This window comes from Poromitra crassiceps, assembly GCF_964638095.1.
Source record: "Poromitra crassiceps genome assembly, chromosome: 2".
Classification (NCBI taxonomy): domain Eukaryota; kingdom Metazoa; phylum Chordata; class Actinopteri; order Beryciformes; family Melamphaidae; genus Poromitra; species Poromitra crassiceps.
The window spans coordinates 119,669,106-119,695,728 of record NC_139624.1 but is presented as its reverse complement, the minus strand read 5'-3'; the positions used below and the strand labels follow the sequence as shown (position 1 = coordinate 119,695,728).

The 26,623-nt window shown below is 44.0% G+C and overlaps 1 protein-coding gene across 1 annotated transcript in view; it reads left to right on the top strand.

Annotated features, from left to right (window-relative positions):
* Window positions 1-26,623, top strand: part of hecw1a (HECT, C2 and WW domain containing E3 ubiquitin protein ligase 1a) — a gene marked incomplete at both ends in the record, with an annotated part of 355,736 nt that overhangs the window by 219,171 nt on the left and 109,942 nt on the right. The window contains 3 exons of the mRNA XM_083631916.1: window positions 15,254-15,480; window positions 17,033-17,325; window positions 20,555-20,653. Coding sequence (XP_083488042.1) covers window positions 15,254-15,480; window positions 17,033-17,325; window positions 20,555-20,653 — 619 coding nt within the window. The remainder of the gene's footprint in view (window positions 1-15,253; window positions 15,481-17,032; window positions 17,326-20,554; window positions 20,654-26,623) is intronic.

The following is a 26,623-nucleotide window of genomic DNA, read 5'->3' as shown; positions in this document are numbered from 1 at the left end:
AGCTTCCAAGAAGAGAGAACATCGCCTCTGCCAATGACTCCTGTAACGGTGGTCAGGGAATGATCGAGGGACAGGACAACTGTCTACACGGACCCAAACCTCGATCCCTGCTGCAGATGGCCGCAGATCTGGAGAGATATTTGTGGCTGTGAAGAACAGTCATCTATACAGTGATATGATCTAGTTATCAGGGACACGCTGTCTTATCTGCATAAATCATATTGAATAGTACCAGACAAAACCTTCAAAACAAATCAAGCTCTGGAATTTTTTCAATTGGAGATGTGTAGGGACCCTGACTATGGATCACCTGAACATATCATTAAATTTGATAAAACTGCAATTGTGCAACAAGTACATTTTATGTACAGTACTTGTTAGTATAGTTTCATGTTTGGTTTTACCTGTAATAAATGGGGACATTTATATCTGTGGCTTTTATTTACCATCACAGCATAAATTAACAATGCATAACCCCTCCTAATGTGATGTCAGAAAATATAAGTAATTATGCATGACATATTACATTTCAGGACATGTGGTATAGAATCTTTTTTTATTCCAAAATAACAAAACAGATGTGGGACACTCTTAAAGAACAATCAATGAACTGTTATAGTGTAACCTACATAGAAAAAAGTTTGACCTGAGCACTTCACACAGACTACCTGGAGTAAAGACACATGAAGCACTCTTTTCTGTCTGCACGTTTATTAATAGGGGCTGAGTGACGTTTCGACAGATAATCTGTCTTCTTCAGAGTCAAAAAGACGTAATAGACTTTTAAAAATGTTAGTGTTTCAGTTATGGTTTGTTGTTGTTCATTTCCTCCCAGCATGCATTGTGCTACTCCATTTCGCTACTAAATAGCAACCAAATGAGCCGAAATAGATATGAAGGTAGATCTCAATTTTGTGTAATGGTAACACAACCTGCAATTGTAGAACATTTCAATATTGGACCAAATAAAACATCGAAATGAAAACACCACCCTATGTGAAACATATATGTAATCCTGGGTCTATATATATTCCTCGTCGATTTAACGTGATTTAGGTAAGTGACAGCATAACGCGCTTCTACTGTCATCTCCTGGTCTATCTGGTGGTCTGAAATTACTCTCTCTAGCTACAGTAGGGTAACTGGCTCCTATTGTGTCTTATTATTGTAACGTTTGAATCAGCGTTTCATAACTTTATAATAGCCTATTACTGTATAGCCTGGATGACGTTAGCTAATGCTACCCAGCCTTACATTGGCATATGCTGCATTTAGCTTGTGGTATTATGTAGGCTACAGTAATATTGTATAGCTGGCTAGACAGACGAGTTTATCTGGAATCAGTGTGACAAGATCCCTGCTGCTAGCTTGTCTGCCTTTCTGTGTCAGAGTATCTAGCTACAGTATCTTAAAAGCAAAAATGTGTCCAGGTGATCAGCTCTGAAGCCCCGGCTTGTATGGTCCGCTAAAATCCGATTTCGATATAGGTGTTATTTTGATCAACAGACCTAGCATCACATTATTCAGTTTAAGGATCCTTATGTGGAAACATTTTGAGAACCACTGTTTTGAAGTACTATTACTATAGCTGTTTTCCTTTTCTCACATGACAATACAACAGAATAGAGTATCAAACAAAAACATTTTTATTCGGTTCCACCATGATTCCCACATTAACATTAACAGCTGTTTTCACTTGAATTTCCTCAACGTAGTTGCATAGCTAGTAGCTAGCTCGGGAGCTATGCTTTAGAGAGGCCAAATGCTAACGGCTAGGTAGTGCTAAGCCGCTGCAGTTGTTACACGTCATTGACAAAGACGCACTCTCTGATTGGCCGATCACGGCAGGACTGATGTTGGCAGTCATGCCGTCACTCATTGGCTGCGTGTCTGCGTGGGTCTTTCAATCGCCCCAGAAATCGATTTGAATGGCTCGGGGTCTAGACGCTAGTGACTGGGAACTGAGAGAGCAGGTCACGTGGGGGCTGGGTTTACCTAGGCTAACGGACCCTCACCATAAGACCTGGTATGAGCGGTTCGAGAGATAGGAAGCAAACCAGGAGAGTGCAGAACCTGAAATGCCGAGGTCAGACAGAGTGGAAAGAAGGATTTGGTGATTGACTGTATCGAAGGCAGCAGACAGGTCAAGGAGGACAAGGACAGAGGAGAGGGATGAGGCCTTAGCAGTGTGGAGGGCCTCTGTGACAGCAAGAAGAGCTGTCTCAGTGGAGTGAGAAGCCTTGAAACCGGACTGCAGAGGGTCCAAGAGGTCATTCTGGGAGAGATAGAGAGAAAGTTGTTCGTTCGAGGGTTTTGGAAAGGAATGAGAGAAGAGAGACAGGTCTGTAGTTCTGAATAGCAGTAGGGTCAAGGGAGGGTTTCTTAAGCAGAGGCTTGACTCTTGCAGTCTTTAGAGCAGGCGGAACAAGACCAGAGGACAGAGAGGAGTTTATGATGTTTCATAGCCTGATATTCAGACTGAATCGTCAACTCATAAACTAATTTCCTCTTCTAGTCTGAGATTGCAGTCAGTTCAGAGCATTTCTATGAGGAGACGGGCTTCGGTCTGCCCTAACCAATCACTAGAGACCAAGGTGTCCACGGCCCAGCAGCAGTCTTGCGAGATCGCTGCCTGCTGGAGCTGAATCTCTCTGGGCTCCCTGGCTAGCACACCAGTCTCATGGAATAACTGATTCGGGACCGCAATAAAAGATGAGATGACTTGGAAGTGAGCAAGGATGTAGGACTGAAGTGGTAAGTTCTGAAAATATGTGTCTCATTCCAGCATCGGTTGTACTGCGGTTGTAAAGCGCTAATGTTAGCGCTCGATAATGCTAACGTTAGCCTGGCACAGCTGCCTTTCATAGACAATATGAACAATCAATACCTTTTAGCTGGAATAAGTAACGAAGGCACACATTTTCAGAACTTGTAACGTTAGTCCAACTTACTTGCTGAGTTCTTCAAGTCCTCATTTTTGTTTGGTCCGTGTAGCCTTTGCTAGGAGACGTGTTTCATACAACTCCTCTGGCCCACCTAGTCACAAGCACAAGCTAATGTAACTAGCTAGCTATGTTAGCTGTTTGTCACCAACATGGTGTTTTTTGTTGGGTTTGCTTTTATAACCTTGTTTAAAAAAAACATTGACATGTTTTAAACAGCCTAATGGCTATCTCTGCTTCAGGCTATCTCTGCTTTGCCTGTTTCTGTTGTGCATGACTGACAACAGCGTTAGCCAATCAGCGCCAGTGATTGGATTTTCAACCAGAGAAAAAGCTTTTGCACATGATGATGCCAGACCAAGAACAGCCAAATCTGTGGAGTGGGCATGGCTTTGAAGGTCTGGAGCCAGGCTACTGTAGTTGTTTCACAGCGGCGGAGGCATTTGAGAGCGACACGCAGGAAAGGGATTTCCCTTCCGCTCTGACTGAAATTGTCGGAGCCAATGGCAGAACTTGCAGGGAGCGGCAAGAGCTTAGACACGCAGCCTGCTTCCAGGCAGTCAGAGCTTAGACCCGCTGCCTGCTTCCAGGCAGTCAGAGCTTAGACCCGCAGCCTGCTTCCAGGCAGTCAGAGCTTAGACCCGCAGCCTGCTTCCAGGCAGTCAGAGCTTAGACCCGCAGCCTGCTTCCAGGCAGTCAGAGCTTAGACCCGCAGCCTGCTTCCAGGCAGTCAGACCTTAGACCCGCAGCCTGCTTCCAGGCAGTCAGAGCTTAGACCCGCAGCCTGCTTCCAGGCAGTCAGAGCTTAGACCCGCAGCCTGCTTCCAGGCAGTCAGACTACTGAAGTCTTGACTTGACATCTTGTGTTTGTGGAAATGACTAAAGTTCCTTTTAATATCCTAATATCTACAAGCTACTGGCTTTTTCTTCGGTCTAAAAGTGACCAAGCCGTTCAGTTTAGCCAATAGTACGGCAACCATTTTAGGGCATCCTCGTCATTCAGAGGTTTGGCTGTCATTCCTCAGTCTAAGCGTTGTCAGTTGTCATGCCTCCTGGGGGTATGGTGGTGCAGTGGTAAGCGCTGTCGTCTCACAGCTCGAAGGTCCTGGGTTCGATTCCCACCTGGGACGCTGTGAACGCTGAAGGAATGCGTGCCCGTCCGCATGTCCTCGAGTGCCCACTGCCCGGGTGGGGTCGTCAAAAGGGCCTTTCTGTGTGGAGTTTGCATGTTCTCCCCGTGCCTCCCGGGGGTTTCCTTCATATAGGAACCCCCTTCACCAAAACATGCAATATCCTGGTTGCTAATGTGGTTCCTCCTCTGGTCGTTAAGGGCGCCTGTTCGGAGGGAGGGGAACTGGTTGGAATAGCGTGAACCTCCCACGTGCTATGTCCTACCGGTGAAGCTTCCCCTGTCAGGTGAAAAGAAGCGGCTGGCTAACTGCCCATGTCTCGGAGGAAGCATGGAGTCAGTTTCAGCTCTCCCCAGATCAGCAGAGGGTGGAGTAGCAACCAGGATAAATAAATTAAATTAGCACTAATGGGGGATAAAAATGGGATAAAAAAAAAAAATCCGTTGTCATGCCTCCTAGTAAACCATGTCGAGTGTGCTCTGAAACACCTTCAGTCCTCACACGAAAACGCTGTCATTCTTCCTGCATTACTGTCTCACTCCTCACACGTCAGTCATCGCACAATACGGCGTCACTCATCAGTCATCGGTCCTCACTCGTCAGTCATCAGTCCTCACTCATCAGTCATCACTCGTCAGTTATCACTCGTCAGTCATCAGTCCTCACTCGTGAGTCCTCACTCGTCAGTCATCACTCCTCACGTCTCACATGAAAACGCTGTCATTCGTTGTTTTTGGTTGTTCTTCTGTGTGTGATGAGTTTGAGTGATAACTGAGGCATGTTGCAGGAGAAATGACAGCGTTTTCGTGTGACATGAGGAGTGATGACTGACAGCTAGTTTGAGTGAGGACTGATGACTGACGAGTGATGACTGACGAGTGAGGACTGATGACTGACGAGTGAGGACTGATGACTGACGAGTGACGCCGTATTGTGCGATGACTGATGTGTGAGGAGTGAAACAGTAATGCAGGAAGAATGACAGCGTTTTCGTGTGAGGACTGAAGGTGTTTCAGAGCACACTCGACATGGTTTACTAGGAGGCATGACAACCGACAACGCTTAGACTGAGGAATGACAGCCAAACCTCTGAATGACGAGGATGCCCTAAAATGGTTGCCGTACAATAGAGCGACCCTCGAAGTGACCCGGCTTATTAACGTCACGGCTCAGAACGGCTGGCAATATAAATGTTGGCGGTGTTTCAAAATATTATTTTCCTCCCCTGCTACTTCTTCTCCTCTGGATTTAATGTATTTGCCCCCACTTTAATGATTCAGTGATTCCCACAGGCTGAAATTCTACTTTCTTAACTCATTCTCTGCCAGGGTCATTTCGGTCTGTATGCTCCCAGTGCCAGGATTTTAAGCATATTTCCTGATCTTCCAGGACCCACAGAATATTCTGTGCTAGGAATAAAATTACACAACATATCTCACAATAAAGCAGAGACTCTCTTCTTACCCCTTGTAAAAAAAACTGAAACTCTCCCATGTTTCCTTGTTTAGTTACAAGCAGTGGAAGTTAGCTTGTTTTCACTAAAAATGCCCTCCTTGGAACATAAATATGAGAAAAAGAGGTTTTTAGTGAAGGACACCGTTTGAAGCAGAACTCTCTTTTGAGCCTTTTATTTTTTGCCTCAGTGACACATCAGACACATTATACAGTATTTGTTTTCCCAAATAAATAAATAAAAAATAAGAGAATGTATTTGAGGGAGCTGTGTCGGTCCATCCCGCCCAGTGAGCGGCTACAGAGAGAGAGAGTCTGGCCCCTGGGGTTTCTTGACAGATGAGGCTTGGCCGCAGTATTTATCAAAGTATGATAAAACAAAATCAAATAAATAATTTACTTTTACAGTTGCCATGTGGATTTTTAGCTTAGCTTGATAAAAGCATAAACAAATGGAACGAACCCTTATGTGGTCACACTCATACACTCTCTCTCTCTCTCTCTCACACACACACACACACACACACACACACACAGGAATAACGAGTGCTGTAACGTTACCTGCTGTCACGTTACCTCTCATAACTAACGTTAGCACAGAAGATCACACAATAGCTACGTTAGTGCTGTAAACTTTGAAATGTTTATGTGACACATGTTTCGCCTTGGTTGCTGGGGACGGGTGTGTGACGCGTTTGACGTATCCATGTGATTCCCCCTCCCTTGAGTGTGACAGAGCTCTCCCTTGAGAGGGAGAGCTGGCAAGAGGAAACGTGAAGCGAGTCATGCCGGCGGCATAAGTTATAAACAATGCGTGACAATTATACTCGAATGTTGTGTGTGTGATCATTTCATCTCAAATGCGATACAAAAAATAGGCTACTTTTTACCATCGTCATCGCTCTCTCCAAGTGGCACCCATTTCTCCTCCTCCGATTCATCTGTGTCAGACGGATCAGAACGCTGTGAAGGGGAGCCTTCTTCGCCCTGGCGCTCCGTCGTGGAGCAACAACAAAAACGCCGGCGTCTTCCTCGCCATCGTCGCCATCCGAGAACTCTGGGTTGGACTCTGTTTCGACCACAGGCTCCACCCATAAATACTAAACTAGCGGGTTCCTTTTATCAGTTTGACCTGAAACAATGTTTCAGGTCAGGCTGGGAAAGTGTCTGATATAATGTAAACAGCCAAAACATGAAAGTACGTCCGAGTACGTCTTTGGCACAGAACGCCATTGTTAAAAGTACGTCCGGGTACGTCTTTGGCAGAGAATGAGTTAACAGTTAATTATTTCAACAGCGGCGTTTCTGGGCGGAAAATATGTTTTTGCCGTTCTCCCGAGTGGATTTGGGTTTGACTGGATCCAACACTGATTGGCTAAAGGAGTTGTCTGTCAAGGCAAGTACACCCGCCCAACTTCTGCCCACTGCAAAGACTGGGTGAAGGCTTCAGGCCAGACAGGAACATAGAACGAAATTAAATGTGAGTTCACGTGACCGGCTGGTTTACCAGGCTAGCTTTTGACGTGATCGACCACAAAATTTTCATTTCCAAACTTGTTAATTATCGTTTTAAACCCTCTGTGATTATGTGGTTTAAGAGCTACCTGACTGCCAGGACACAAAGAGTATACTTTAGCAGAGCTCTATCGAGCAGTAGAGTTCTGGAATGCGGGGTCCCGCGAGGGAGCTGCCTTGTTCATCTCTTGTTTTCAATTTTCACAAATGATATGCCATATGCAATTAATAAAGCCAATTACTATGCATGCAGATTATTCTACTCTCTATTATGCGGCCCCCACCTGTACAGAGCTCAACCAGGTTCTGTCTAGAGAGCTAAGTATTATATGAATTTCCCCATGGGGATAAATAAAGGATAACTTAACTTAACTTAATATATAACTGGATAAAGACAAATAAACTTATACTTAATATATCAAAAACAATGTGCATAATTTTCGGTTCTAATGATAGATTATCACACAATCCTACCATGAACTTGCAGATAGAGGGTCAAGCTAAACCAGTAAAAACAGTAAAACTTCTGGGACTTTGGCTTGACTGTACATTATCTTGGTCCGATCACATCAATAGTGTGGTTGCCAAAATGATTAGAGCAATTGCCATTGCTAGAAAGTGTGCATCATTTGTTACACCAGTATTACTTCACCAAATTGTTTGTTCATTAGTTCTGTGTCATTTGGATTATTGCTCTGTGGCATGGTCATCTGCCATCTAGGGGGCTTCTCGGGAAGTTACAAGTTGCATAAAACAAGGCAGCCAGGCTCGTCCTGGAGTGCTCCCCCAGGTCTAGTGTAGCTGACATTCATACACAGCTTACTGTTGAGCAAAGGCTATCGGCCAACCTACTTTTACTTTTTTCAAGGTTATTCATAACCAAACTAAATTTATTTTCAACAACATAATTTATAGATCAAGTATTCACACACACTCCACCAGAGGGGCGAGTGGAGGTCAGATGACTTTACCCAGACCAAAAACCAACTACATGAAGAAAACTGTCATATACAGGTCTATAGCGTCTTGGAGTTGTCTACCATACAACATTTGTTCCATCAAAGGGGGAGGGTTGGATTTAAACAGAAGCTCAGATCCCATTCACACACACATTGATGTTTGTCGCATCACTTTGACTTTACTTTCTATCTTTCTAAATAGTATTTGGGCTATAGGCCAGCTAGAGTAAAGCTGACCATGCTACTGTCTGTCTTGATTTTGTATGGATTTCTATTCAGTCTTCTGTGATTTTCCTTTGTGCTCTTTGCATTTTTACTATTGCTTGTCGTTTTACTATTGTTATTTTACTATTGCATTTTACACTTGCTTGCATTTTACTATCGCTTGTCATGTATGTGTAATGTGCTTGGACCCCAGCAGTAATCTTGACGGCAGCTAATTGGGATCCTTTTAATAAACAAATAAACAAAAATACCTTTTTCTCCTCCAACATGCATCAGTAAGGCTATTTATTTGTTTAAATAACATTATTTTAAACGTTTTAACCGGAAGATTCCATTTTGTTTTGGATGGCCTGATGCTGGGCGCTGGGCAACCGTGTGGTGTGAGCAAACTGCTAGAAGGGAGGGGGAAGAGATGCCCGCTGCCGTGGAGAAACTGAAAGGGTTGACTGTGCGATCTAAAAGTTTAAAAACCGATCATCCCCTCCTGCTTTCTTTGGGTAACAAAAAAACGGTTATAAGTGGTACTTTTGATGTATACAAGGTATTAGATTGAAAGTGATGAGATTTGTTCCACTAGACAACTGAATTTAAATTCTGTTTTCTGAATTTGTATGGAATGATTGGATTGATTGAAGTTAAAACTGATTATACTGTAGAAATCAAACTCATGATGCTCTTACCAAGTTTTTTATCGTATTAAAACCATATTGCATTGAAAAGTCCTGATATTTAGTTTTCTTTAAGATATTAAATTGATGCTAGACTTTTGATTTGTTCTGACTTGACTTGCTGTTCTACATTTAGACTTCAGACTTGACATTAATAACATGGACCTGACTTGGACTTGACTTGGTAATCTACATTTAAGTCAAGTTAAGTCAAGTTTATTTGTATAGCACATTTCATACACAGAGGCAATTCAAAGTGCTTCACATAAAATGCTTGACACAAGAAAATAAAAGAATAAGAGGATAAAATATACATTTAAAAGCATCACAACAGAACTTTAAGAAAGAGCATAAAAAGTGCATTAAGTGACAGGCGCAGCAGTTACAAAAATGGCTACTCATTGGGTTTGTTTCTATACACACACATGATTGGAAAAATGTCCATAACCTTTATAATAGTTGGACTCGAACCTTTATAGGCCACACACATCTCCTAAAAACAGCTGTCAGCAGTTAAAAGCGACGGTAAACATAAAAGTCTTTAGTCTATTTTTAAAAGTAAGTCAAGTTGGGGCAGATCTGAGGTCTTCAGGCAGTTTGTTCCAGCTAGCAGAAGCATAGTGGGTGAATGCGGCCTTCCCATGATTTGATTTGATCCTAGGGACAGTTAGTAAGCCGGACCCTGCTGACCTGAGAGGTCTAGACGGCTCGTATTGTGGGAGCAATTCAGCGATGTATTTTGGGCCTAGGCCGTTAAGTGATTTGTAGACTAGTAACAGTATTTTAAAATCTATTCTATGGACCTATTCTAAAGGACCTAAGAACTGGAGTAATATGATCAGCTTTCTTAGTCCTTGTTAGAACTCTAGCAGCAGCATTCTGAATGAGCTGGAGTTGCCTATGTTATTTTTTGGAGAGACCAGAGAAAAGGCTATTGCAGTAGTCTAACCTATAGATGAAGGCGTGAATTAGTTTTTCTAGATCCTGTCTGGACATGTAGCCCCTAATTCTTGTTATATTTTTAAGATGATAAAAAGCTGATTTTCTGATAGACTTAATGTGGGAGTTAAAGTTGAGATCAGAATCAATAATAACGGCAAGATTTTTAACTTGATCCTTTGGCTTCAGGGATAGAGACTCAAGGCGTGCATGGATTTTAAGCCTTTGTTCTTTGGGACCGAAGACGATCACCCATGTTTTGTCTTTGTTTAGCTGGAGGAAATTCTGGCACATCCAGTTATTTATTTGGTCAATGCACTGGCACAGTGAGTCTATGGGAGCATAGTCACCTGAGGAAAGAGTTATATACAGCTCAGTGTCGTCTGCGTAGTTATGATAAGCTATATTGTTTTTTTGCATAATTAGGCCTAGAGGGAGCATATAAAGGTTGAATAGAACGGGCCCCATAATGGATCCTTGAGGCACCCCACATGTCATAGTAGTTAGGTCAGATGAGTAATTGCCAATGGAAACAAAGTACTTCCTGTCTTGGAGATAGGACCTGAACCACTGGAGGACCGTACCCGATATCCCAACCCAGTTTTCCAGCCTGTCCAATAATATTGAGTGGTCAACAGTGTCAAAAGCAGCGCTAAGATCCAATAGCACTAGAATCAAATTTTTTCCTGAGTCTGAGTTCATTCTAATGTCATTTATGACTTTAGTAAGCGCGGTTTCGGTGCTGTGATGGGGGCGGAAGCCTGATTGGAGTTTATCTAGGAGATCGTTTGAGGTTAGGAATCTATTGAGTTGCAGGTAAACAACCTTTTCAATTATTTTGCCTATAAGGGGGAGATTAGTTATTGGTCTGTAGTTAGCCTACTGATTACCGATGCATCAAGGCTACACTTTTTTAGTAAGGGTTTAATAACTGCAGTTTTCAGGGACTCAGGAAAGGTGCCAGTCAGAAGGGAGCTATTAACTATTTGCAGTAGGGATGCACCGATATGAAAATTTTGGCCGATGCCGATAACCGATATTAACATTGCTGTTATGGCCGATAACCGATATTTACCGATGTCGATATGATCTGTATAAAACCACATTTTTATGATCATCACATTTTGTACATACTGAAAAACACATGTTAACACTGAATTTGAAAAAGTTATGCATTTCTTTATTTGCAAAGCCTTTGGAAAAGCCCATAAATCATAGATTTACTGCATTATTTCATATCAATGTGAAGAATTTGGCTGATAATGATAACCGATATTAACATTGCAACATCTGACCGATACCGATATGACCGATATGTTAAAAAATCGGCCGATACTGGCCGATACCGATATGATTGCCGATATATCGTGCATCCCTAATTTGCAGTAAGTCAGACGACAAGCAGTTATAAACGCTTAAAAAAAACGGAAGGGTGTCGAGACAGCATGAAGTTTAAGGCCTTAAACCTGAACTGAACGGCCTGAACTGGGACAAATTTATCGAGCTAGTGTTCTGTGGGTAGGGTGATGTCACATAATTTCTTAGTGTGGAGCCACTTGCCTGATATTAATAATTTTGTCCGTAAAAAAAGGCAGCAAACTCATTACATTTGACAGTGGAGAGAAACTCAGGTGCTACCCGAAGCGGCGGGTTAGTCAGTCTATCAACTGTGGCAAATAGGATGCGTGAAGATTAGTTTTCCGCCATTTACGCTCAAATTTCCTGCAATCTTTCTTTTTTCGCCTAACGGACGCAGCATTCTTCCAGGGTGTTTTAATCTTGCCAGACAGCATTTTTAACCTAATAGGCGCCACACTATCAATAACATTCAGGATTGTTGAATTGAAGTTATCGAGAATGTCATTGACAGAGGCTGATGGGGAGAAGATAAGGAAAATGTCTCCATAAACAGTGCACTGGTGCTTGCATTAATGTGTCATCTTTTAATGGTTTGTGACCTAGTAATGATCTCAGGGGAGATTTCCATTTCAAAAAAGATGCAAAGATGGTCAGACAACGCAACATCAATAGCCGACACAAATGAGGACTTAAAGCCCCTAGTAATAACTAAATCCAGGGTATGGCCTCAGTTGTGGGTGGGCCCTGAGACATGCTGAGATTTAGGTTATCAATATGGATATTGAAATCCCCAGCAATAGATATACAGTCATGTTCCATGGAAATTAAAGAGAGCAGATCAGCAAATTCGTCAAGAATTTTGGTGGTCTATAAATATTCAGGAGTAAAACAGTAGGAGAACATTTCAGAATAGCAGCAAGGTATTTGAACGATGAGAAGTCTCCAAATGTTACCTGCTTACATTGAAACATATCAGAGAAGACAATCGCTACTCCCTCCCCCCCCCTTATCAGCTCTGGGAGTGTCAATGAAGCTGTAGTTTGGCGGTGCTGATTCGGACAGAACAGCCACTCTGATATTCAGATCAAGCCAGGTTTTGGTGAGGAACATTAAATCCAGATTATAACTGGTAATCAGGTCACTGATGAGGAGAGATTTATTTGACAGTGATCTAACATTGAGAAGTGCGGCTTTAATAGTTTTGATAGTTTTGGAGTCTGGATCTTTTATCGTTTGCTTTTCAAGGGGGATGGAGATTAAGGGCCACTTTACACGAGGACGGTTTCCTATGGTGACGGGGAATTATTTTATCGTTAGTGCCTCCCTTTTAGACGGCGAAGGCGAATTTGCGCTTAGGAAACGACACATTTTGAAACCACCCTCCAGAGTGGAATTCTTGGTGACGCTCCCCGCTGAGCGCTCCATGTAATCGCTTTGACACGGCTCATTTCAGGAACTCTGACGTGCCTGCACATGCGACACTCGCGATTACGTCATAGCCGTGCGCGAGTTACACTACAACATCAGTCAGGAAAACAACACGAAGAGAAGCAGACATGGATCTTACGGTTGTGCTCTCGTTGATGTTGCGGTTGCTTACGTGGCAGAACCAGATAATACTGGCAGTTCTACGCCTTATCCAAGAGTGTTATTCTGAGGAGGTACACGAAATGGATTATATGCAAATACTGTACGACGCTCCACCACTACGTCAGCGGAGGGCAACGCCCTGTTGACCATCACACTGCCACCTAGCGACCTGGCATGTACATTACGGCGTTTTAAAAATTCAACATCGCTCATGTAAACAGGGAGAAGGTGTGAAGGAAACGCTATTGTGTCGTTTCTTCCAGAAACTGTCCTCGTGTAAAGGGCCCCTAAGTCTGGTTTAGAGACAGATCATGCTGAGGGGAAAGTATTTTGTCTAAACGTGACCAGAGCAGGAATAGTGTGGTAAACAGTGTTTACGCCGTAGACAGTTTCAATGCCAGGCTGCTGTGGGACCTTGTCTCTATCAGAACAGGCCGGGGTGGGGCCGGTCGAGGCTTGGAGGCCGGCTGAGAGTAGGCTTGGACCGCTGAGTGAGGGGCAGGTCGGGGGGGCTCTTGGGGTAGGGGTTGAGAGCTTGTCTCTATTCGAACAGGCGGGGGTGGTGCCTGTTGATGCTTGGGGGACGACTCTTGGGGTAGGGGCTGAGAGCTTGGTGAAGGGGAGGGGGGGCGGGGGGCAGGTAGGGCGCAGTAAGGGAGGGGGCTGTGGTAGGACCAGGGTTGAGGTCGGGGGGGGGGGGGGGGGTAGAACGAGGGGGAGGGTGTAGCAGGGGGCTGGCTGGACCATATACCGCTGGACAGGGGGACTGAGGAACCAGTGATAGTCCTGCACTGACCAGCGCATTCATCCTACTGGAAAATGGTAGGGAAGAGGGGGTGGAGAGCAGAGAGGAGGAGGAGGGGGCAGCATCCACCACTTCATCCTGGAAGGAAGACGTCTCGGTTGGTTGTTGATGAACTGGAGGTTGGCGGAGGGTGTAGAGGCCCCGAACAGGGGGGGAGTATGGGCTGAGGTGGCGTGCATGGAAGTGGATGTTTCGTCTAGTCGGCTGACCTTGAGTTGTGGCAACAAGGATTGTTGTTGAAGAGACATGTCGTCTGGTAGCTGCGTGACCTCGCGGTGAGGTCCCGGGTTGGAGATAGTGGAGGGAGGGGAGGGGAGGGGAGGGGAGGGGAGGGGGGGGGTTGGCAGTAAACAACCTCATGCCATCTCTATTGAGCTGTCCATTCTCACTGAAGAGGTATTTGCGATTCCAAAACAGGTTGAAATTATCGATAAAGTTCACATTATGCAGGGGACAGACGGTTGAGAGCCATGTACTTAAGCCCAGAGACCTACTGAACTTGTTGATTCTATATCCAATTGGGGCAGGGGGGCACTGATAAATGCCTCAATATCCAAGGAGCCCAGAAGCACGAGTAGATCCAGGAAGTCACGTTTTAATATTTCTGATTACTCTTTCAGAATGTCATTTGCTCCGACATGTAAAGTAATCTTGTTTATGGAGCTGTGAGTAGACAGGATTTCAGGAATCCCCCATATGTCACGGATCATCTCATCAGGGAAACAGAGTGTAGTGGTGTTGTTTTTATTGCCGATGTGTTTTACACCAGAGTCTCCAATAAGCAAGGATGTTATTGGAAGCTGCGGCCTGCTAGCTCTTGATAGCCTCCTCGTAGCATCAGTAGGAGGTCTGGCTTTGGGCCCACCCAGGTTCTCGGAGCGCCGACAGGCCGGACCAACACCCGTGTCGGCAGTCGGCGAAACAGGCCCACCCAGTAGCGGTTGGAATCAGTTTCCCAGCTGTAGAGACATCAGAGGTTGAGGGGAAAATCTCTTACCTCCCCTCTTTCCTCCCCTCACAGCAGTCCACGGCTGTTCAGAGCTAGCGACAGGGGTTTTACTAGCTAACGCAGGCCAGCCCGTAGCTGAGCTAATTTCCGGGCGATAAGAGGCACTCTCTGAGGCTCCAGGGATCACTATTCTGTGGGAAATAGGTCCCTTTTTCGGCGTCGCCCCATAAACATTCCAGTGGACAGTGTCAGTTTGTTTCCCCGAGGTAGCACAGGCTATCACAGCTTCTGAGGGCGGCCTAGCTTCGTTAGCATTGACAATGCTACGGGTACATGGTAACGCTATGTTAGCATTCGGTGTCGTAGTTTCTGTGTGTCCATTGGAAACAGAACTCAAGTTAATTTGGCAGTGTAGAGATATTCCCAATGTCATTCAGACGGAAGATAGTAGTTTCCAGTATTGCAATTTTTTGCAAGTGATCAGTACAGCCTTTTCAGGGCGACATGTCCGTATCACAGGGTCCCAAAAAGGTATATGGGCCCTGACAGTACCTTAAAATCCTGTTCTCTCCAAAGTCTCAACAGAAACTTGAGACTTGGGACTGACTTGGAACTTGAGTGAAGTTGACACAAGTCACACCTCTCTGAAGCAAAAAAAAATCGTCCTTAATTCTCCATGTCTTTGTTGGTGTTCCGGTGTGTTCCCGTATATTCCTGCAGGTCCCAGAGTGTCCTGGCCCGTGCTGTCGTCGCTCTCTCCCCCGCAGCCTCTCCATCGAGCGCCTCTCTGAGCTCAACCAGCTCCTGGACGGCAAGAGAGGAGGAGAGGGAGGGGAGCGGAGGAGCGAGGAGGGGAACCCCACTAACGGAGGGGGAAGAGGTGTGGGCTCCACCTCTAGACCTCTGGGGGAAAACGAGTGTGAGTTGTGCGACACCTCCTGCTACAGGTAGGTTAGACTATTGAAAACGCACTATTTATTCGTCTCCCAAAAGAAGTTGGAACTCATACAGAATTCTGCCGCTAGACTTTTAACTAAGAAGACCAAGTAATGAGAGCATATCTTTCCTGTTTTAGCTGAACCGCATTGGCTACCGGTTTCCTTTAGAATGGATTTTAATTAACGACAAAGCTCTTAATGGCATAGCACCTTCATACTGTACATCTCTGACTTTTATAATATTCTATCAACCAAAGAAAGCCTTTAGATCCTCCAATACTGGTCTCTTAATCGTACCAAAAGTACTCCACAAACACAGTGTTGAAACTGCTTTTATGTATTATGTGGAAAAATTGTGGAATGCCCTGCCCAAGTACAGTACATCAAACCGGCAAGCTCTGTGGACATTTTTTAAAAGGAACTTAAAACTTACCTTTGTTGGAAGGCTTTTTAGCTAGTTTTTATTTTATGTTTTATCCCCTATAGAAGTTTATTTTTATTATTATTATTAAATGTATGTCTGCTAATTGGTTTTAATTAGGGCTGTCAGCGTTAACGCGTTAATCGCGCGTTAATGCGTGCCGACCATGACGCGTTTTTTTTTTTTAACGCATGCCACTATTTTGTCCCTTCGTCGCACCCGTACTTGTAGTCAAGCCGTTCGGTTTCCTGTCTCCTGCTTGTGCAGGAGACATGGAAGAGAACGACAGCACTACGCTTTTAAATGGCTCGTTTTACTTTAAAAAAACTCCCCAAATGGCACAGTGGACAAGTCAAGAGCCGTAGGTTGCACCTTGTGTAAAACAGAATTAAAATATCACCTAAGTACATCGAGTTTGAGTTTGATCACCTAAAAGTAGCTAGCGGCCAGCTAGCAGCCAGCTAGCTAGCGTGAGACTCATCACTCATTCTTCCTTCAGAGTCTTGGATGCGCGGGTCCTCTAACCACAACCATGGCTTCACGCGATATACACGTTATCAATACACAGTTTCCAATACCGAGCCATTATTCACATGGAAGTGCCAACGTTTTTAGCTCAGACACAGCCTTCTTCGGCTGTGTCATTTTGGGTTTCGACTGCTCCACAGCGCCGCCGCCGGAAGTATTGGTTCTAGATATATTTTGTAGACATTGTTACCTCCTGTCTACATTCCAAATCTAAAGTTCAAGATCACAAAGTACATTTATTTGCATTCATTTGATTCCCAATCACACACACTGGTAAGAATGATTAATATCTAATTAAAAATGCTTTGAAATGCAAAATAATGGCATTTTAAACATGCGATACAAAGATGCGATTAATCTCGATTAACTATAGTTAATCACACGATTAATCGCGATTAATAAAATTAATCGTTTGACAGCCCTAGTTTTAATGTATTTTCATTTATGCAGTGGTTTTTATTTGTTCTTGTTTTATTGCTTTGCATGTACAGCAAAGCACTAGCTGCATTGTATGTACAGTATGAAAGGTGCTATACAAATATTTAATAATAATAATGATAATAATAATAATGATAATTATTATTATTATGATTATTATTATTACTACTACAGCACCTCCTGCTACAGCACCTCCTGTTACAGCACTTCCTGCTACAGCCACTCGGGCTATGAGGGGAGGAGCCACACGCGCCTCTCCTCGCTGGACAGCACCCGGCTCTCCGGCAGCACCGTGTTCTCCTCCCAAGACGAGGAGGAGGATGAAGAGGAGAGCAGCGCCTTCGAGTCGATCCAGAGCCCGGAGAGCAGGGATGGGAGGGGAGCAGGGGGGGAGAGGAGCCTGGGGAGGTGGAGGGAGAGGAGAGGAGAGCCCGGGGAGCCTGGGCCCAGCCAGAGCAACAGCAACGGTGAGGAGAAATATTCACTAACTATGGAATTCCTGCTGGAAACTGCTGCTTTTAAAGGAAGACTTTGCCGATTTTTAACCCGCTTTATATCATTACAATATGGGTAATATGCAGATGGGAAGCCTTTACCTTGTCTTCATGTTGTCCTGCGCTGAGAGCTCTGCAGTTTATTCCGTGTCAGAATGATGCAAGTGAACAGATCGAGGGCGGCTGTTCCAACTACAGATTGTTTATTTTTATTTGTTCTGTATGCACAAATCCACAGGGAATCACATCGAGAGCCTTAACGAGCATTAATGATCCATGCCAGCTGGCAGGGGCGGAGTTTCTAAACATAGAGAAGGTAAACACTGTCATCTGCTATTATTACCGAGATTATAATGATACAAAGTGTGTTGAAAAACGGCAAAGCCTTCCTTTAAATGAGATCAGAGTAGAATCCTATAATTAGAATCCAAAGTATCTGCGTTTTTAGTGAGTAAGTGAGCAGAAATTGTGTGTGGCCGGATTTTTGAATTAGGTAATTAGGGCCGACTAAATGGGCAAAAATGGCTAATTAGTGGCCAAAATGAGTCAACCCAGGTTCAGCACCATGGAGAGCTCCATTCATGTACTACTGGTGGAAGACACCTGAGTGGAGGAGCACAGCTGAGCAGAGTTGGAATCAGCCAGGGATGTGGACTATGAAATCCCTCTGGGGAGAGAGAGGAGAGGCTACATGCCAACTCTGTGAGCGAGACCTGTCTAAATGGCCAGTGATTGTGCTCCAACAGGATCAGAATCAGAACTATAATACGAATGTAAAGTCTGTGTGTGTGTGTGTGTGTGTGTGTGTGTGTGTGATTGATTGAGTGAGTGAGTGAGTCAGCGAGCTAACAATGGCTCCGCAGCCCGATACACTGCACAGGTATTCCGCTAGTATGGGGAATGGGCGTTGACAGCGCTGTGTGTTTGAAGGGGGCTGACTGGCATGCAGCTGAGATGTCCATGGAAAATTATGTGGAGAGAGGAATCTCTCCTCTGGAGCTTCTCTCAGAGAGCAGTGGCTTGCTGGTTGGCTGTTTTATAGAACTCAACATGCACGTGACTTTTCGTGACGTATTTTGCCCCGGATGTAGACCATAGACATTTTGATAAATCCAAATATAACGAGTTTTAAAGCTCGAACCAAGCCAAAAAGTCTTCCAGAGAATCTTGAGTGACCATAAAACATTCGGTTTAAGCAAGAACAAAAAATAACAGCGGGGGAAAAGTGTGAGAATACAACAGCAAGTTGTTCAATCTCCTCAATTGTTTTGGTTGTGTTGTAGTAGTGCAAGAGTTGCATTGTGTGAGAACTCCAGTCGTATTTGATCCCTGTCTCCCTGGTTATCGAGTGTGTGCACAGCTCTATGAAACAAGATGGAAACCACCTGCAAATGCCTAAAATCCTCAAGGGGTCCCATGCAAGTTGGTGTTTCTACTTGATGTGATGCCGTTTCTACCCACGGTAATGTTCTCCTTATAGATTAATAATGCTGTTGTGTTGAATATTCATCACTCATTCAGCACAGAAATACAGAAATTGTCAATGGACTAGTTTTATAGAGAAATGGTGAAATAACTGGTGCAATGGTGCAGTGTGCCATACACCTGATTCAGAATGGGGGGGGTGGGGAATTCTCGTGTAACTGCAGCAACAGAGCAAGAAGATCAATGAAATCTGTTGTTATTACATGCACTGCGCGCACTCGATTTCTAGGGTGGAGACTCTGGAGATGATGTGCTATGGGCGCAGTTATGGAAATGTTTGTATGAGTACAGGATTACAGCAGCTCCTTATCGACGATGTTGTCTGTTATTCCCTCCTCATCACCTTCAATAAGTACTGGCTCGCTTTCCCCTGGAGAAGGCTATGTAGAGCTGGCCATGAGCAAACACTGGCTGAGGTAGGTAGATGCCAACTCAGTCATTCTCTTGCCATTGACCTTTGTTGATCATAGCTGAGAAAGCCAATCTGATTGGGAACTGCTGTCTGACAAGGGAAGCTCATCAATTCTGACATGGTGAGGATCCCCACCCCCATTTTCTCCCCAATTGCATTTGGCCAATTGCCCCTGCTGCCCCGGTCGATGCTCCACCCTCTGCTGATCTGGGAAGGGCCGTAGACTAGCACCATGCTTCCTCTGACACATGCGCAGTTGCCAGATGCTTCTTTTCACCTGAGAGCGGGGAGCTTCACCGACAGGACGTAGTACGTAGGATGATCACGCTATTCCCACCAGTTCCCTTCTGCCCCGAACAGGAGGCGCTCCAGACCAGAGGAGGCGCTAGTGCAGCGACCAGGACACATACCCTCAGTCCGGCTTCCCACCCACAGACACAGCCAATCGTGCCTGTATAGACGCCCGATCAAGCCATAGGTAACACGGGGGCGCGAACCTGCGACCCTCGTGTTGGTAGGCAGGGAATCTACCGCTACACTACCTGGACGCCCATGATGAGGAATTCTTGGCAGGAAGATCCTTTCACTTAAAGAAAGATAAGAAACTGTGTCTGAGCCTGTTCGTTTGTTTTGTCCGTGTATTGTTCTAAAAAAATTAACATAAAATATTGAAAAAATATATAACAAAGATAGGTGATGTCACTCGAGCAATAATGATGTCATCAGTGAGTGATGTCATCAATGGCGTAAAAACATAAAATATCCTTGCAGTGCCTCCCGTGGGTGGATTTTTCAATGTTTAAATTTTTTAATATAGTGTGTCCAACACAGTCTCACAGCACATTGTGTAATAACAACGTTGGTCTAAAGCACAAAAATTGTAATATTGTCACAATAACGGCTGTAAAATTCTTAGATGGTAATGCTTTTATATTTCTGTAAATTATTCATGTCAATGTAAATTTGAAAATAAACATTGGATTTTTTGGGGGGATTAATTTATTTATTAACTTATTCTCTCCCCAAACTGTACTTGGCCAATTCCCTGTCCTGGCTGTTGCTCTACCCCCTCTGCCGATCTGGGAAGATTTGTAGACTAGCATGTTTCCTCCAATACATGTGCAGTCGCCAGCCACTTCCTTTCACCAGGATGTAGGATGTAGCGCATGGAAGGATCATGCTATTACCCCCAGCTGTGCTGTGGCCCAATGTTGCTACAGTAAACACTTTCCTGTGAGACTGGACTCGAGTGTCCCTAGCCTTCTGCGGATTGGTCCCATACTGTGTTTCTCTGATGTCCCGTAGGCTCAGGCCCCTCCCCTCCTGTCGGCTACACTCCAGTCCTGAGACCCAGCCATGACCTAAACCATTTCCCTGCCGCCACTGACCAAGCCTTACCTCCAAGTAAGAAGCACCACCTCCCAGTCTTACTTTGGAGTCACATGCCAACTGCTTGGCTGCTGTGATGGTACGTGTCCACACCATTCGTCATTTCCACGCTTCCCATTCATTGTCTATATAGGCAGCTGTGCAATGCATTCTGCTAGCGGCGGTGCGTTTTGAGGGGGGGGGGTCCCATATTTGCACAAAGTTTAGGTCGAGTCTACTTTATGGAAATCAGGTCCGTGCAGCATGACTCGCCACCTCCGGAAACTCTGTACACGCTTTCAAACTAACTTCATTCAGCAGAATCAAGTTAGTTAGCTGATTCAGCAACTGCATGGCTTATTTCAGGCATCAGTTTTCAGAAACATATTTCGGTGAACTATTCCGTAGTATGAGAGAAAGTTTGCAACAAGCCGCCATGTTTTTCCAGTTTGAAATCTGCCAGCAGATGGCCCTGTTTGGACGAACACAGCAAGGAAGCAATATTGAAGCCTGCCTATCAAGCGTGGGAAGTGAGGTGATCCTTTGTGTGAAATGGACACGTACCATGAGTGTGGTTATGCATGTGTGTGTTTCTGTCATGTGCATGTATCTTTGCCTTCCAAACATATTCCACCCCTCTCTGTTTCCAATTGGCATTTCATTCTCACTCCATAAAGTACATACCGTACTTCTATTTGGTTCACAGCTTGATCATCGCTTGTGATATGATAGGTCTGCAATATGGTCCCCCCCCCTTTTAGGGGGAAAAGACAAGCCACTCGTCATTGACTTCAATGTAAAATAGCAGTACCAAAACAAATCATAGAAAAATAACTAAATTCATTTTGTTTATTAATGACCCAAAAAGACACCATGACATGACAATATCACAACTCATCTGGCCATAGAATGTGCAAGATATGCCGGAAATATTACTTTGGCCCATCTAAAATCATGTGACTCATGTCACATGTTACAGCAATCTAGCCTGAGCCAAGTAGTCTACAATGACGCTGGGCTCCACTACAACACCATTTAATGTCGGACAGCTAAATTAGCAACAGGCGGACACCGGAACTAGATCACAGACGGGTCATGAGTTACATGATTTTAGATGAGTCAAAGTAATATTTCCGATGTATCTTGCGCTGGCCGGCCAAGTTGTAATATATTGTCATGTTATGGTGTCTTTGTGTCATTAATAAACTAGATTAATTCTGTTATTTTTTTGTTATAATTCTTAAAAAAAAATTTGTACTGCTATTTTACATTGAAGTCAGCGGCGAGAGGCTTGTGTTTTCCCCCTAAAGGGGGTGAGACCATGTGCCGCCTACAAAATGACGTATTGCCAATCTATCGTATTGAATGAGGCACCTCCCCTGCTTTGAGTTCCTCTGGGTATGAGGCACCTCCCCTGCTTTGAGTTCCTCTGGGTACACTCATTGAAGAATCCCAGTCACATTGACATGGGGCTGTATCCACAATGCTTCCTAGTAGCAAGTCGAGAAAGTAAAATGGTCCAGATAGGGCTGCAAGCCCTCCCTGATTGGTTAGGAGACTCTGATATTCTCCCAGGATGGAAAATGTAAATTCACTGAGATTTTTTTTGACACAAGGTTCGAGCTGCTTTGTGTCATTATAGTATGTGGTAGTAACAAGCGGAAGTGCTTTGCGGGAGTTATCACTAGAATTGATTTGCATGAAGACTCAGGGCTCTATCGTTGCATCGGCCTATAAACTGCACCCAGCGCAGCGCAGATTAGTGGGCGTGGACCAGCCCACTCCATATTTTGGTATCGGTGCTACACGCAGCTTTAAGCATTACAACCACGCCTTTTAAGCGTAAAATTATGCACAGTCTGCTCATTGGAGAAGTGCAGTAAGCTCTGCTCCCCCCTCCCTTTCATCCCCGTCTGTCTCATATATTTTATTCCATATTATTATGCTTCTCAAACCAATCTGACTGCAGTTTAAATACTGCAAGCATGTAAATACGCTAGACTATAGCAAGATCAAAGTGAAAAGAATGTTCTAAACGCATCGGCTAGAAAAATATAGCCTATCCCTATGTCATGATGAGATTAGATTGGTGAAAGTTTGTCCAGAATGATATCATTTTGCTACCTTTTCTTCTCCCCTGCTGCACAGGTAGGATGATGCACATAAATATAGCCTACATTATGTAAAGCCATTGCATAAATGTGTTTTTATTGTAAAAGTAAATGTGAAGTACGCCTAATCTTATTGGAGCAGAGCGGACATCATAGTAGAACCGTGTTACGGCTGTCTCTCACCTACAGTAAATCACGTTGTATCTGCAAGGGATATATATACCACCTGGGGTACATATATGTTTCACATAGGGTTGTGTTTGGATTTCTATGTTTTATTTTGGCCAATATTGAAATGTTCGAGAATTGCATGTTGTGTGAACAGAAACATTATTTCTATCTACCACTTTAGGCAATTTATGCTGATTTGGTTGATATTTCTTCTCGAAATGTATTAGTCTCAATGCATGCTGGGAGATTTGAGGGAGTGAGAGAGAGAGATAGGGGGAGAGAACAGCTTTTTTTCCATCGGTCTTTGTGCTGTACTTAGCAGAGTTCAGAATGGCAAGACTGGGAAAATCACCAGCAACTTAGTAGTAGAAACTCACAGTGGATGATGCTTGCTGATACGTAGACTATTATGTATCAAAGATGGAATAATCTCTACAGCAGTGATCCCCAAAGTGTGGGCCGGGGCCCCCTGGTGGGCCGTGGAAGTACTGCTGGTGGGCTCATGAGAGGCATACCTGCCAACACTCGTGATTTTTGCAGGAGTGAAGTTTCTGATATCATTTGTATCATATGATGTCATTAGGGGTCCAAGCACGAAGTGCGTGGATCCCTATTGTATCTGTTCCGATTATTTTTTTTTTTCTTCTTCTCCGGTAAAACTGTATGTACAGCAGAAACTGTAATGCTCAGCGTAGCCAGACTGGGCACATAGATTGTAAATGTGCCTCACTACTCAGAAACAAAAAATTACCCATATCGGCCAGATGGTGGCGCTATAACAGACCATTTCGCGTTATGGTCCATATCTTCTGAACCGTGTGTCCTATACTCAAAATTTCACTTCTCAGGGATTCCTTGGATCAATACGCATCTATCCATATAGGCCCCGCCCATTTGCGTGTGCCTAGATTTTCCGCCATTTTGAATTTTATCAAAAACCTACTTTTGCGAACTCCTCCTAGACCGTTTGGCCAAATCACAAGGGGATTTTTCTGGGACTTCTATGGACTACCCCGAACTAAAGTTATTAAAGGATTTTGGATACGTGAAACCGTTTTGAAATGATAAATGTCTAAACTTTTGTATATTTGCTTTTGTTCTTTTCCTACCCTAAAAGTGTGTGGATCTCAGAAACCATACACCCCCCATCACCCAAACTTTCCACACAGGTTCACGACATCACCCACTACTCAGAGTAAAAAAATTACACCAATCCACCAGACGGTGGCGCTATAACAGCCAATTTCACGTTTGTCGGTCCATAACTTCTGAACTGCGAGCTGTAGAATCAAAATTCCACATCTACTGGTTTCCCTGGAGCATCATGTATCTAACCCACTAGGCCACGCCCATTTCTGTGTGGTTGATTTTCCGCCATTTTGAATTTGATCAAAAACCTACTTTTGCGAGCTCCTCCTAGACCGTTTGGCCAAATCACACAAAACTTTTTCTGGGTCATCTATGGACTACCCCGACCTAAGGTTATTAAAGGGTTTTGGATACGTGAAACCGTTTTGAAATGATAAATCTCGAAACTTTTAATGAAACACACGCCAACACTAAATTGCCCACAACTCATTAACCGGTCAATTACAACTACTGCTGCTACTACTGCTACCACTCCCACTACTACCAACACTACTACTACTACTATTACTACTTCTGCTACTATTACTACTACTACTACTACTACTACTACTACTACTACTGGAAGTTGGAATGTAGCATTTTGGGTGGGGTTAATGTGTTTTGGGGTTCTGCATCTGCTGTAACATAATACACAGTTGGTTTAGATGTCACACAGTAATGCCCGATCCACAAAGACTTGACACCCACGTTTGAATAAAAACAAGTTTATGCCATAATAAGGTTACATCCGTGCCTCGTCATTGCTGTGGAAGGATGGTGTAGGGGTAAAGTAGCAGACCCCAAAGCTGGAGGTCCTGGGTTCAAACCACGGCCAGGTAACTGTTTTATTTTTTGAAAATGTAGAATAAAGGTTAATCTGGATATAATTATGTATAACGCTGCTGAATACACACTGTGTACATAGCAGAATAACTGAATATGCCTATTCATGGTAATGTCATATTTCGACGTCATCTTGACATTCCTGTGTAGATGTCTAAATGATCCTCAAATCGGCTGTGATTTGGCCTAGTCCTGGACGTCACTGAAAGATGATATCAGAACATCATCATGATGTAATTGTGTTTGCTGGGAGCCTTCTTTCAGATGAGAGAGGAAAAACATTCCAATACATTATTGTGTCTTCACATGTGAAAGGTCCAAAAAGAGAATTCAATCTGAATTATCCTTGTCACTCATGTGCTCATTGTAACAGCACAACCCACACCAATTAGTTCAAACACCTCCATTCAGGGCATACTTTTAATGTAAAGTGGTGCATTATGTGTGTAATACAAAAATGTCCTTAATGGTAAATGGACTGCATGACAAGCTGCCATGCAGGGTGCTGGCTATAGTCACCAAAAGCAATTTCAGGGATAAACCCCATCAACCTTCTGTAGTGGACGCCACTACGCCCTATGGTTTGATGTGTGTGTGGGAAAGACACAATGACAACTGAAAATTCTGATTTCAGAACACAAAAGCTCCATCATGAGACAAGAACTAACCTCTCCTGTTGCAAAACACGTTCTTGAACACAGCCACGCAATCTCCAGCTAACATTTCCAAGATATTGAAAAAGTTCATGAAACACCGCAAAATAAGGAGGCAGCATGTGGGGTTTTAATTACTGTTACTGACTTACCTGTCTGAAGTTGAAAGTTTTTCATCCCACGTGGGGTTTGAACTTTGAGCAGCAATGGTCTTTAGTTAGCATAAGTCATGTGCTTTACCAAGTGAACTATCCAGACTGTTGTATTTAACTTTGTAGACCATATTATATGTATCTGCAGAGCCAGAGAAGTACTTGTCGTATTGACAGTATGTTCTACCCAAATACCACTTTCTGTCCAGATACTTAAAGGGATATTGTACACAAAAACTGCTTTCTATCCAAGTACTACTTCAAGTTTCAAGACATCACCCACTACTCAGAGGAAAAAATTACACCAATCTACCAGATGGTGGCGCTATAACAGCCAACCACCACTACTGCTGCTGCTGCTACTACTACTACTACTATTGGCTACTAGTGGCAGCTGTGGCTCAGGAGGTAGAGTGGGTTGTCCACTAATTAGAAGGTTGGTGGTTCGTTCCCCGGCTCCTCCAGTCCGCACGTCGAAGTGTCCTTGGGCAAGACACTGAATCCCAAATTGCTCCCGATGGCTGTGCCAGCACCCTGCGTGGCAGCTGGCCGCCTTCGGTGTGTGAATGGGTGAATGTAGGCACATTGTAAAGCGCTTTGGATAAAAGCGCTATATAAATGCAGTCCATTTACCATTTACCATTTACTATTCTTAGTACTTCTGCTGCTACTACTGCTACCACTCCCACTACTACCAACACTATTACTACTACTGCTACTACTACTACTACTAGTACTGCTTGGAAACCGTCAGGTCACCGGATCTCAACCAAACTTTGTTTACTTGTGCATATACCAAGTCTGAATAAATGTGCACTATCTGACATATACCCCCCAAGTCACCGGAAGCTTGGACCCCGCATCGCCGCTTGCGGCTATATTATTATTATTTTTTTTATTTTTTTGCCTTTATTTATACAGGGAAGGCTCTTGAGAGCAAGCTCTCAT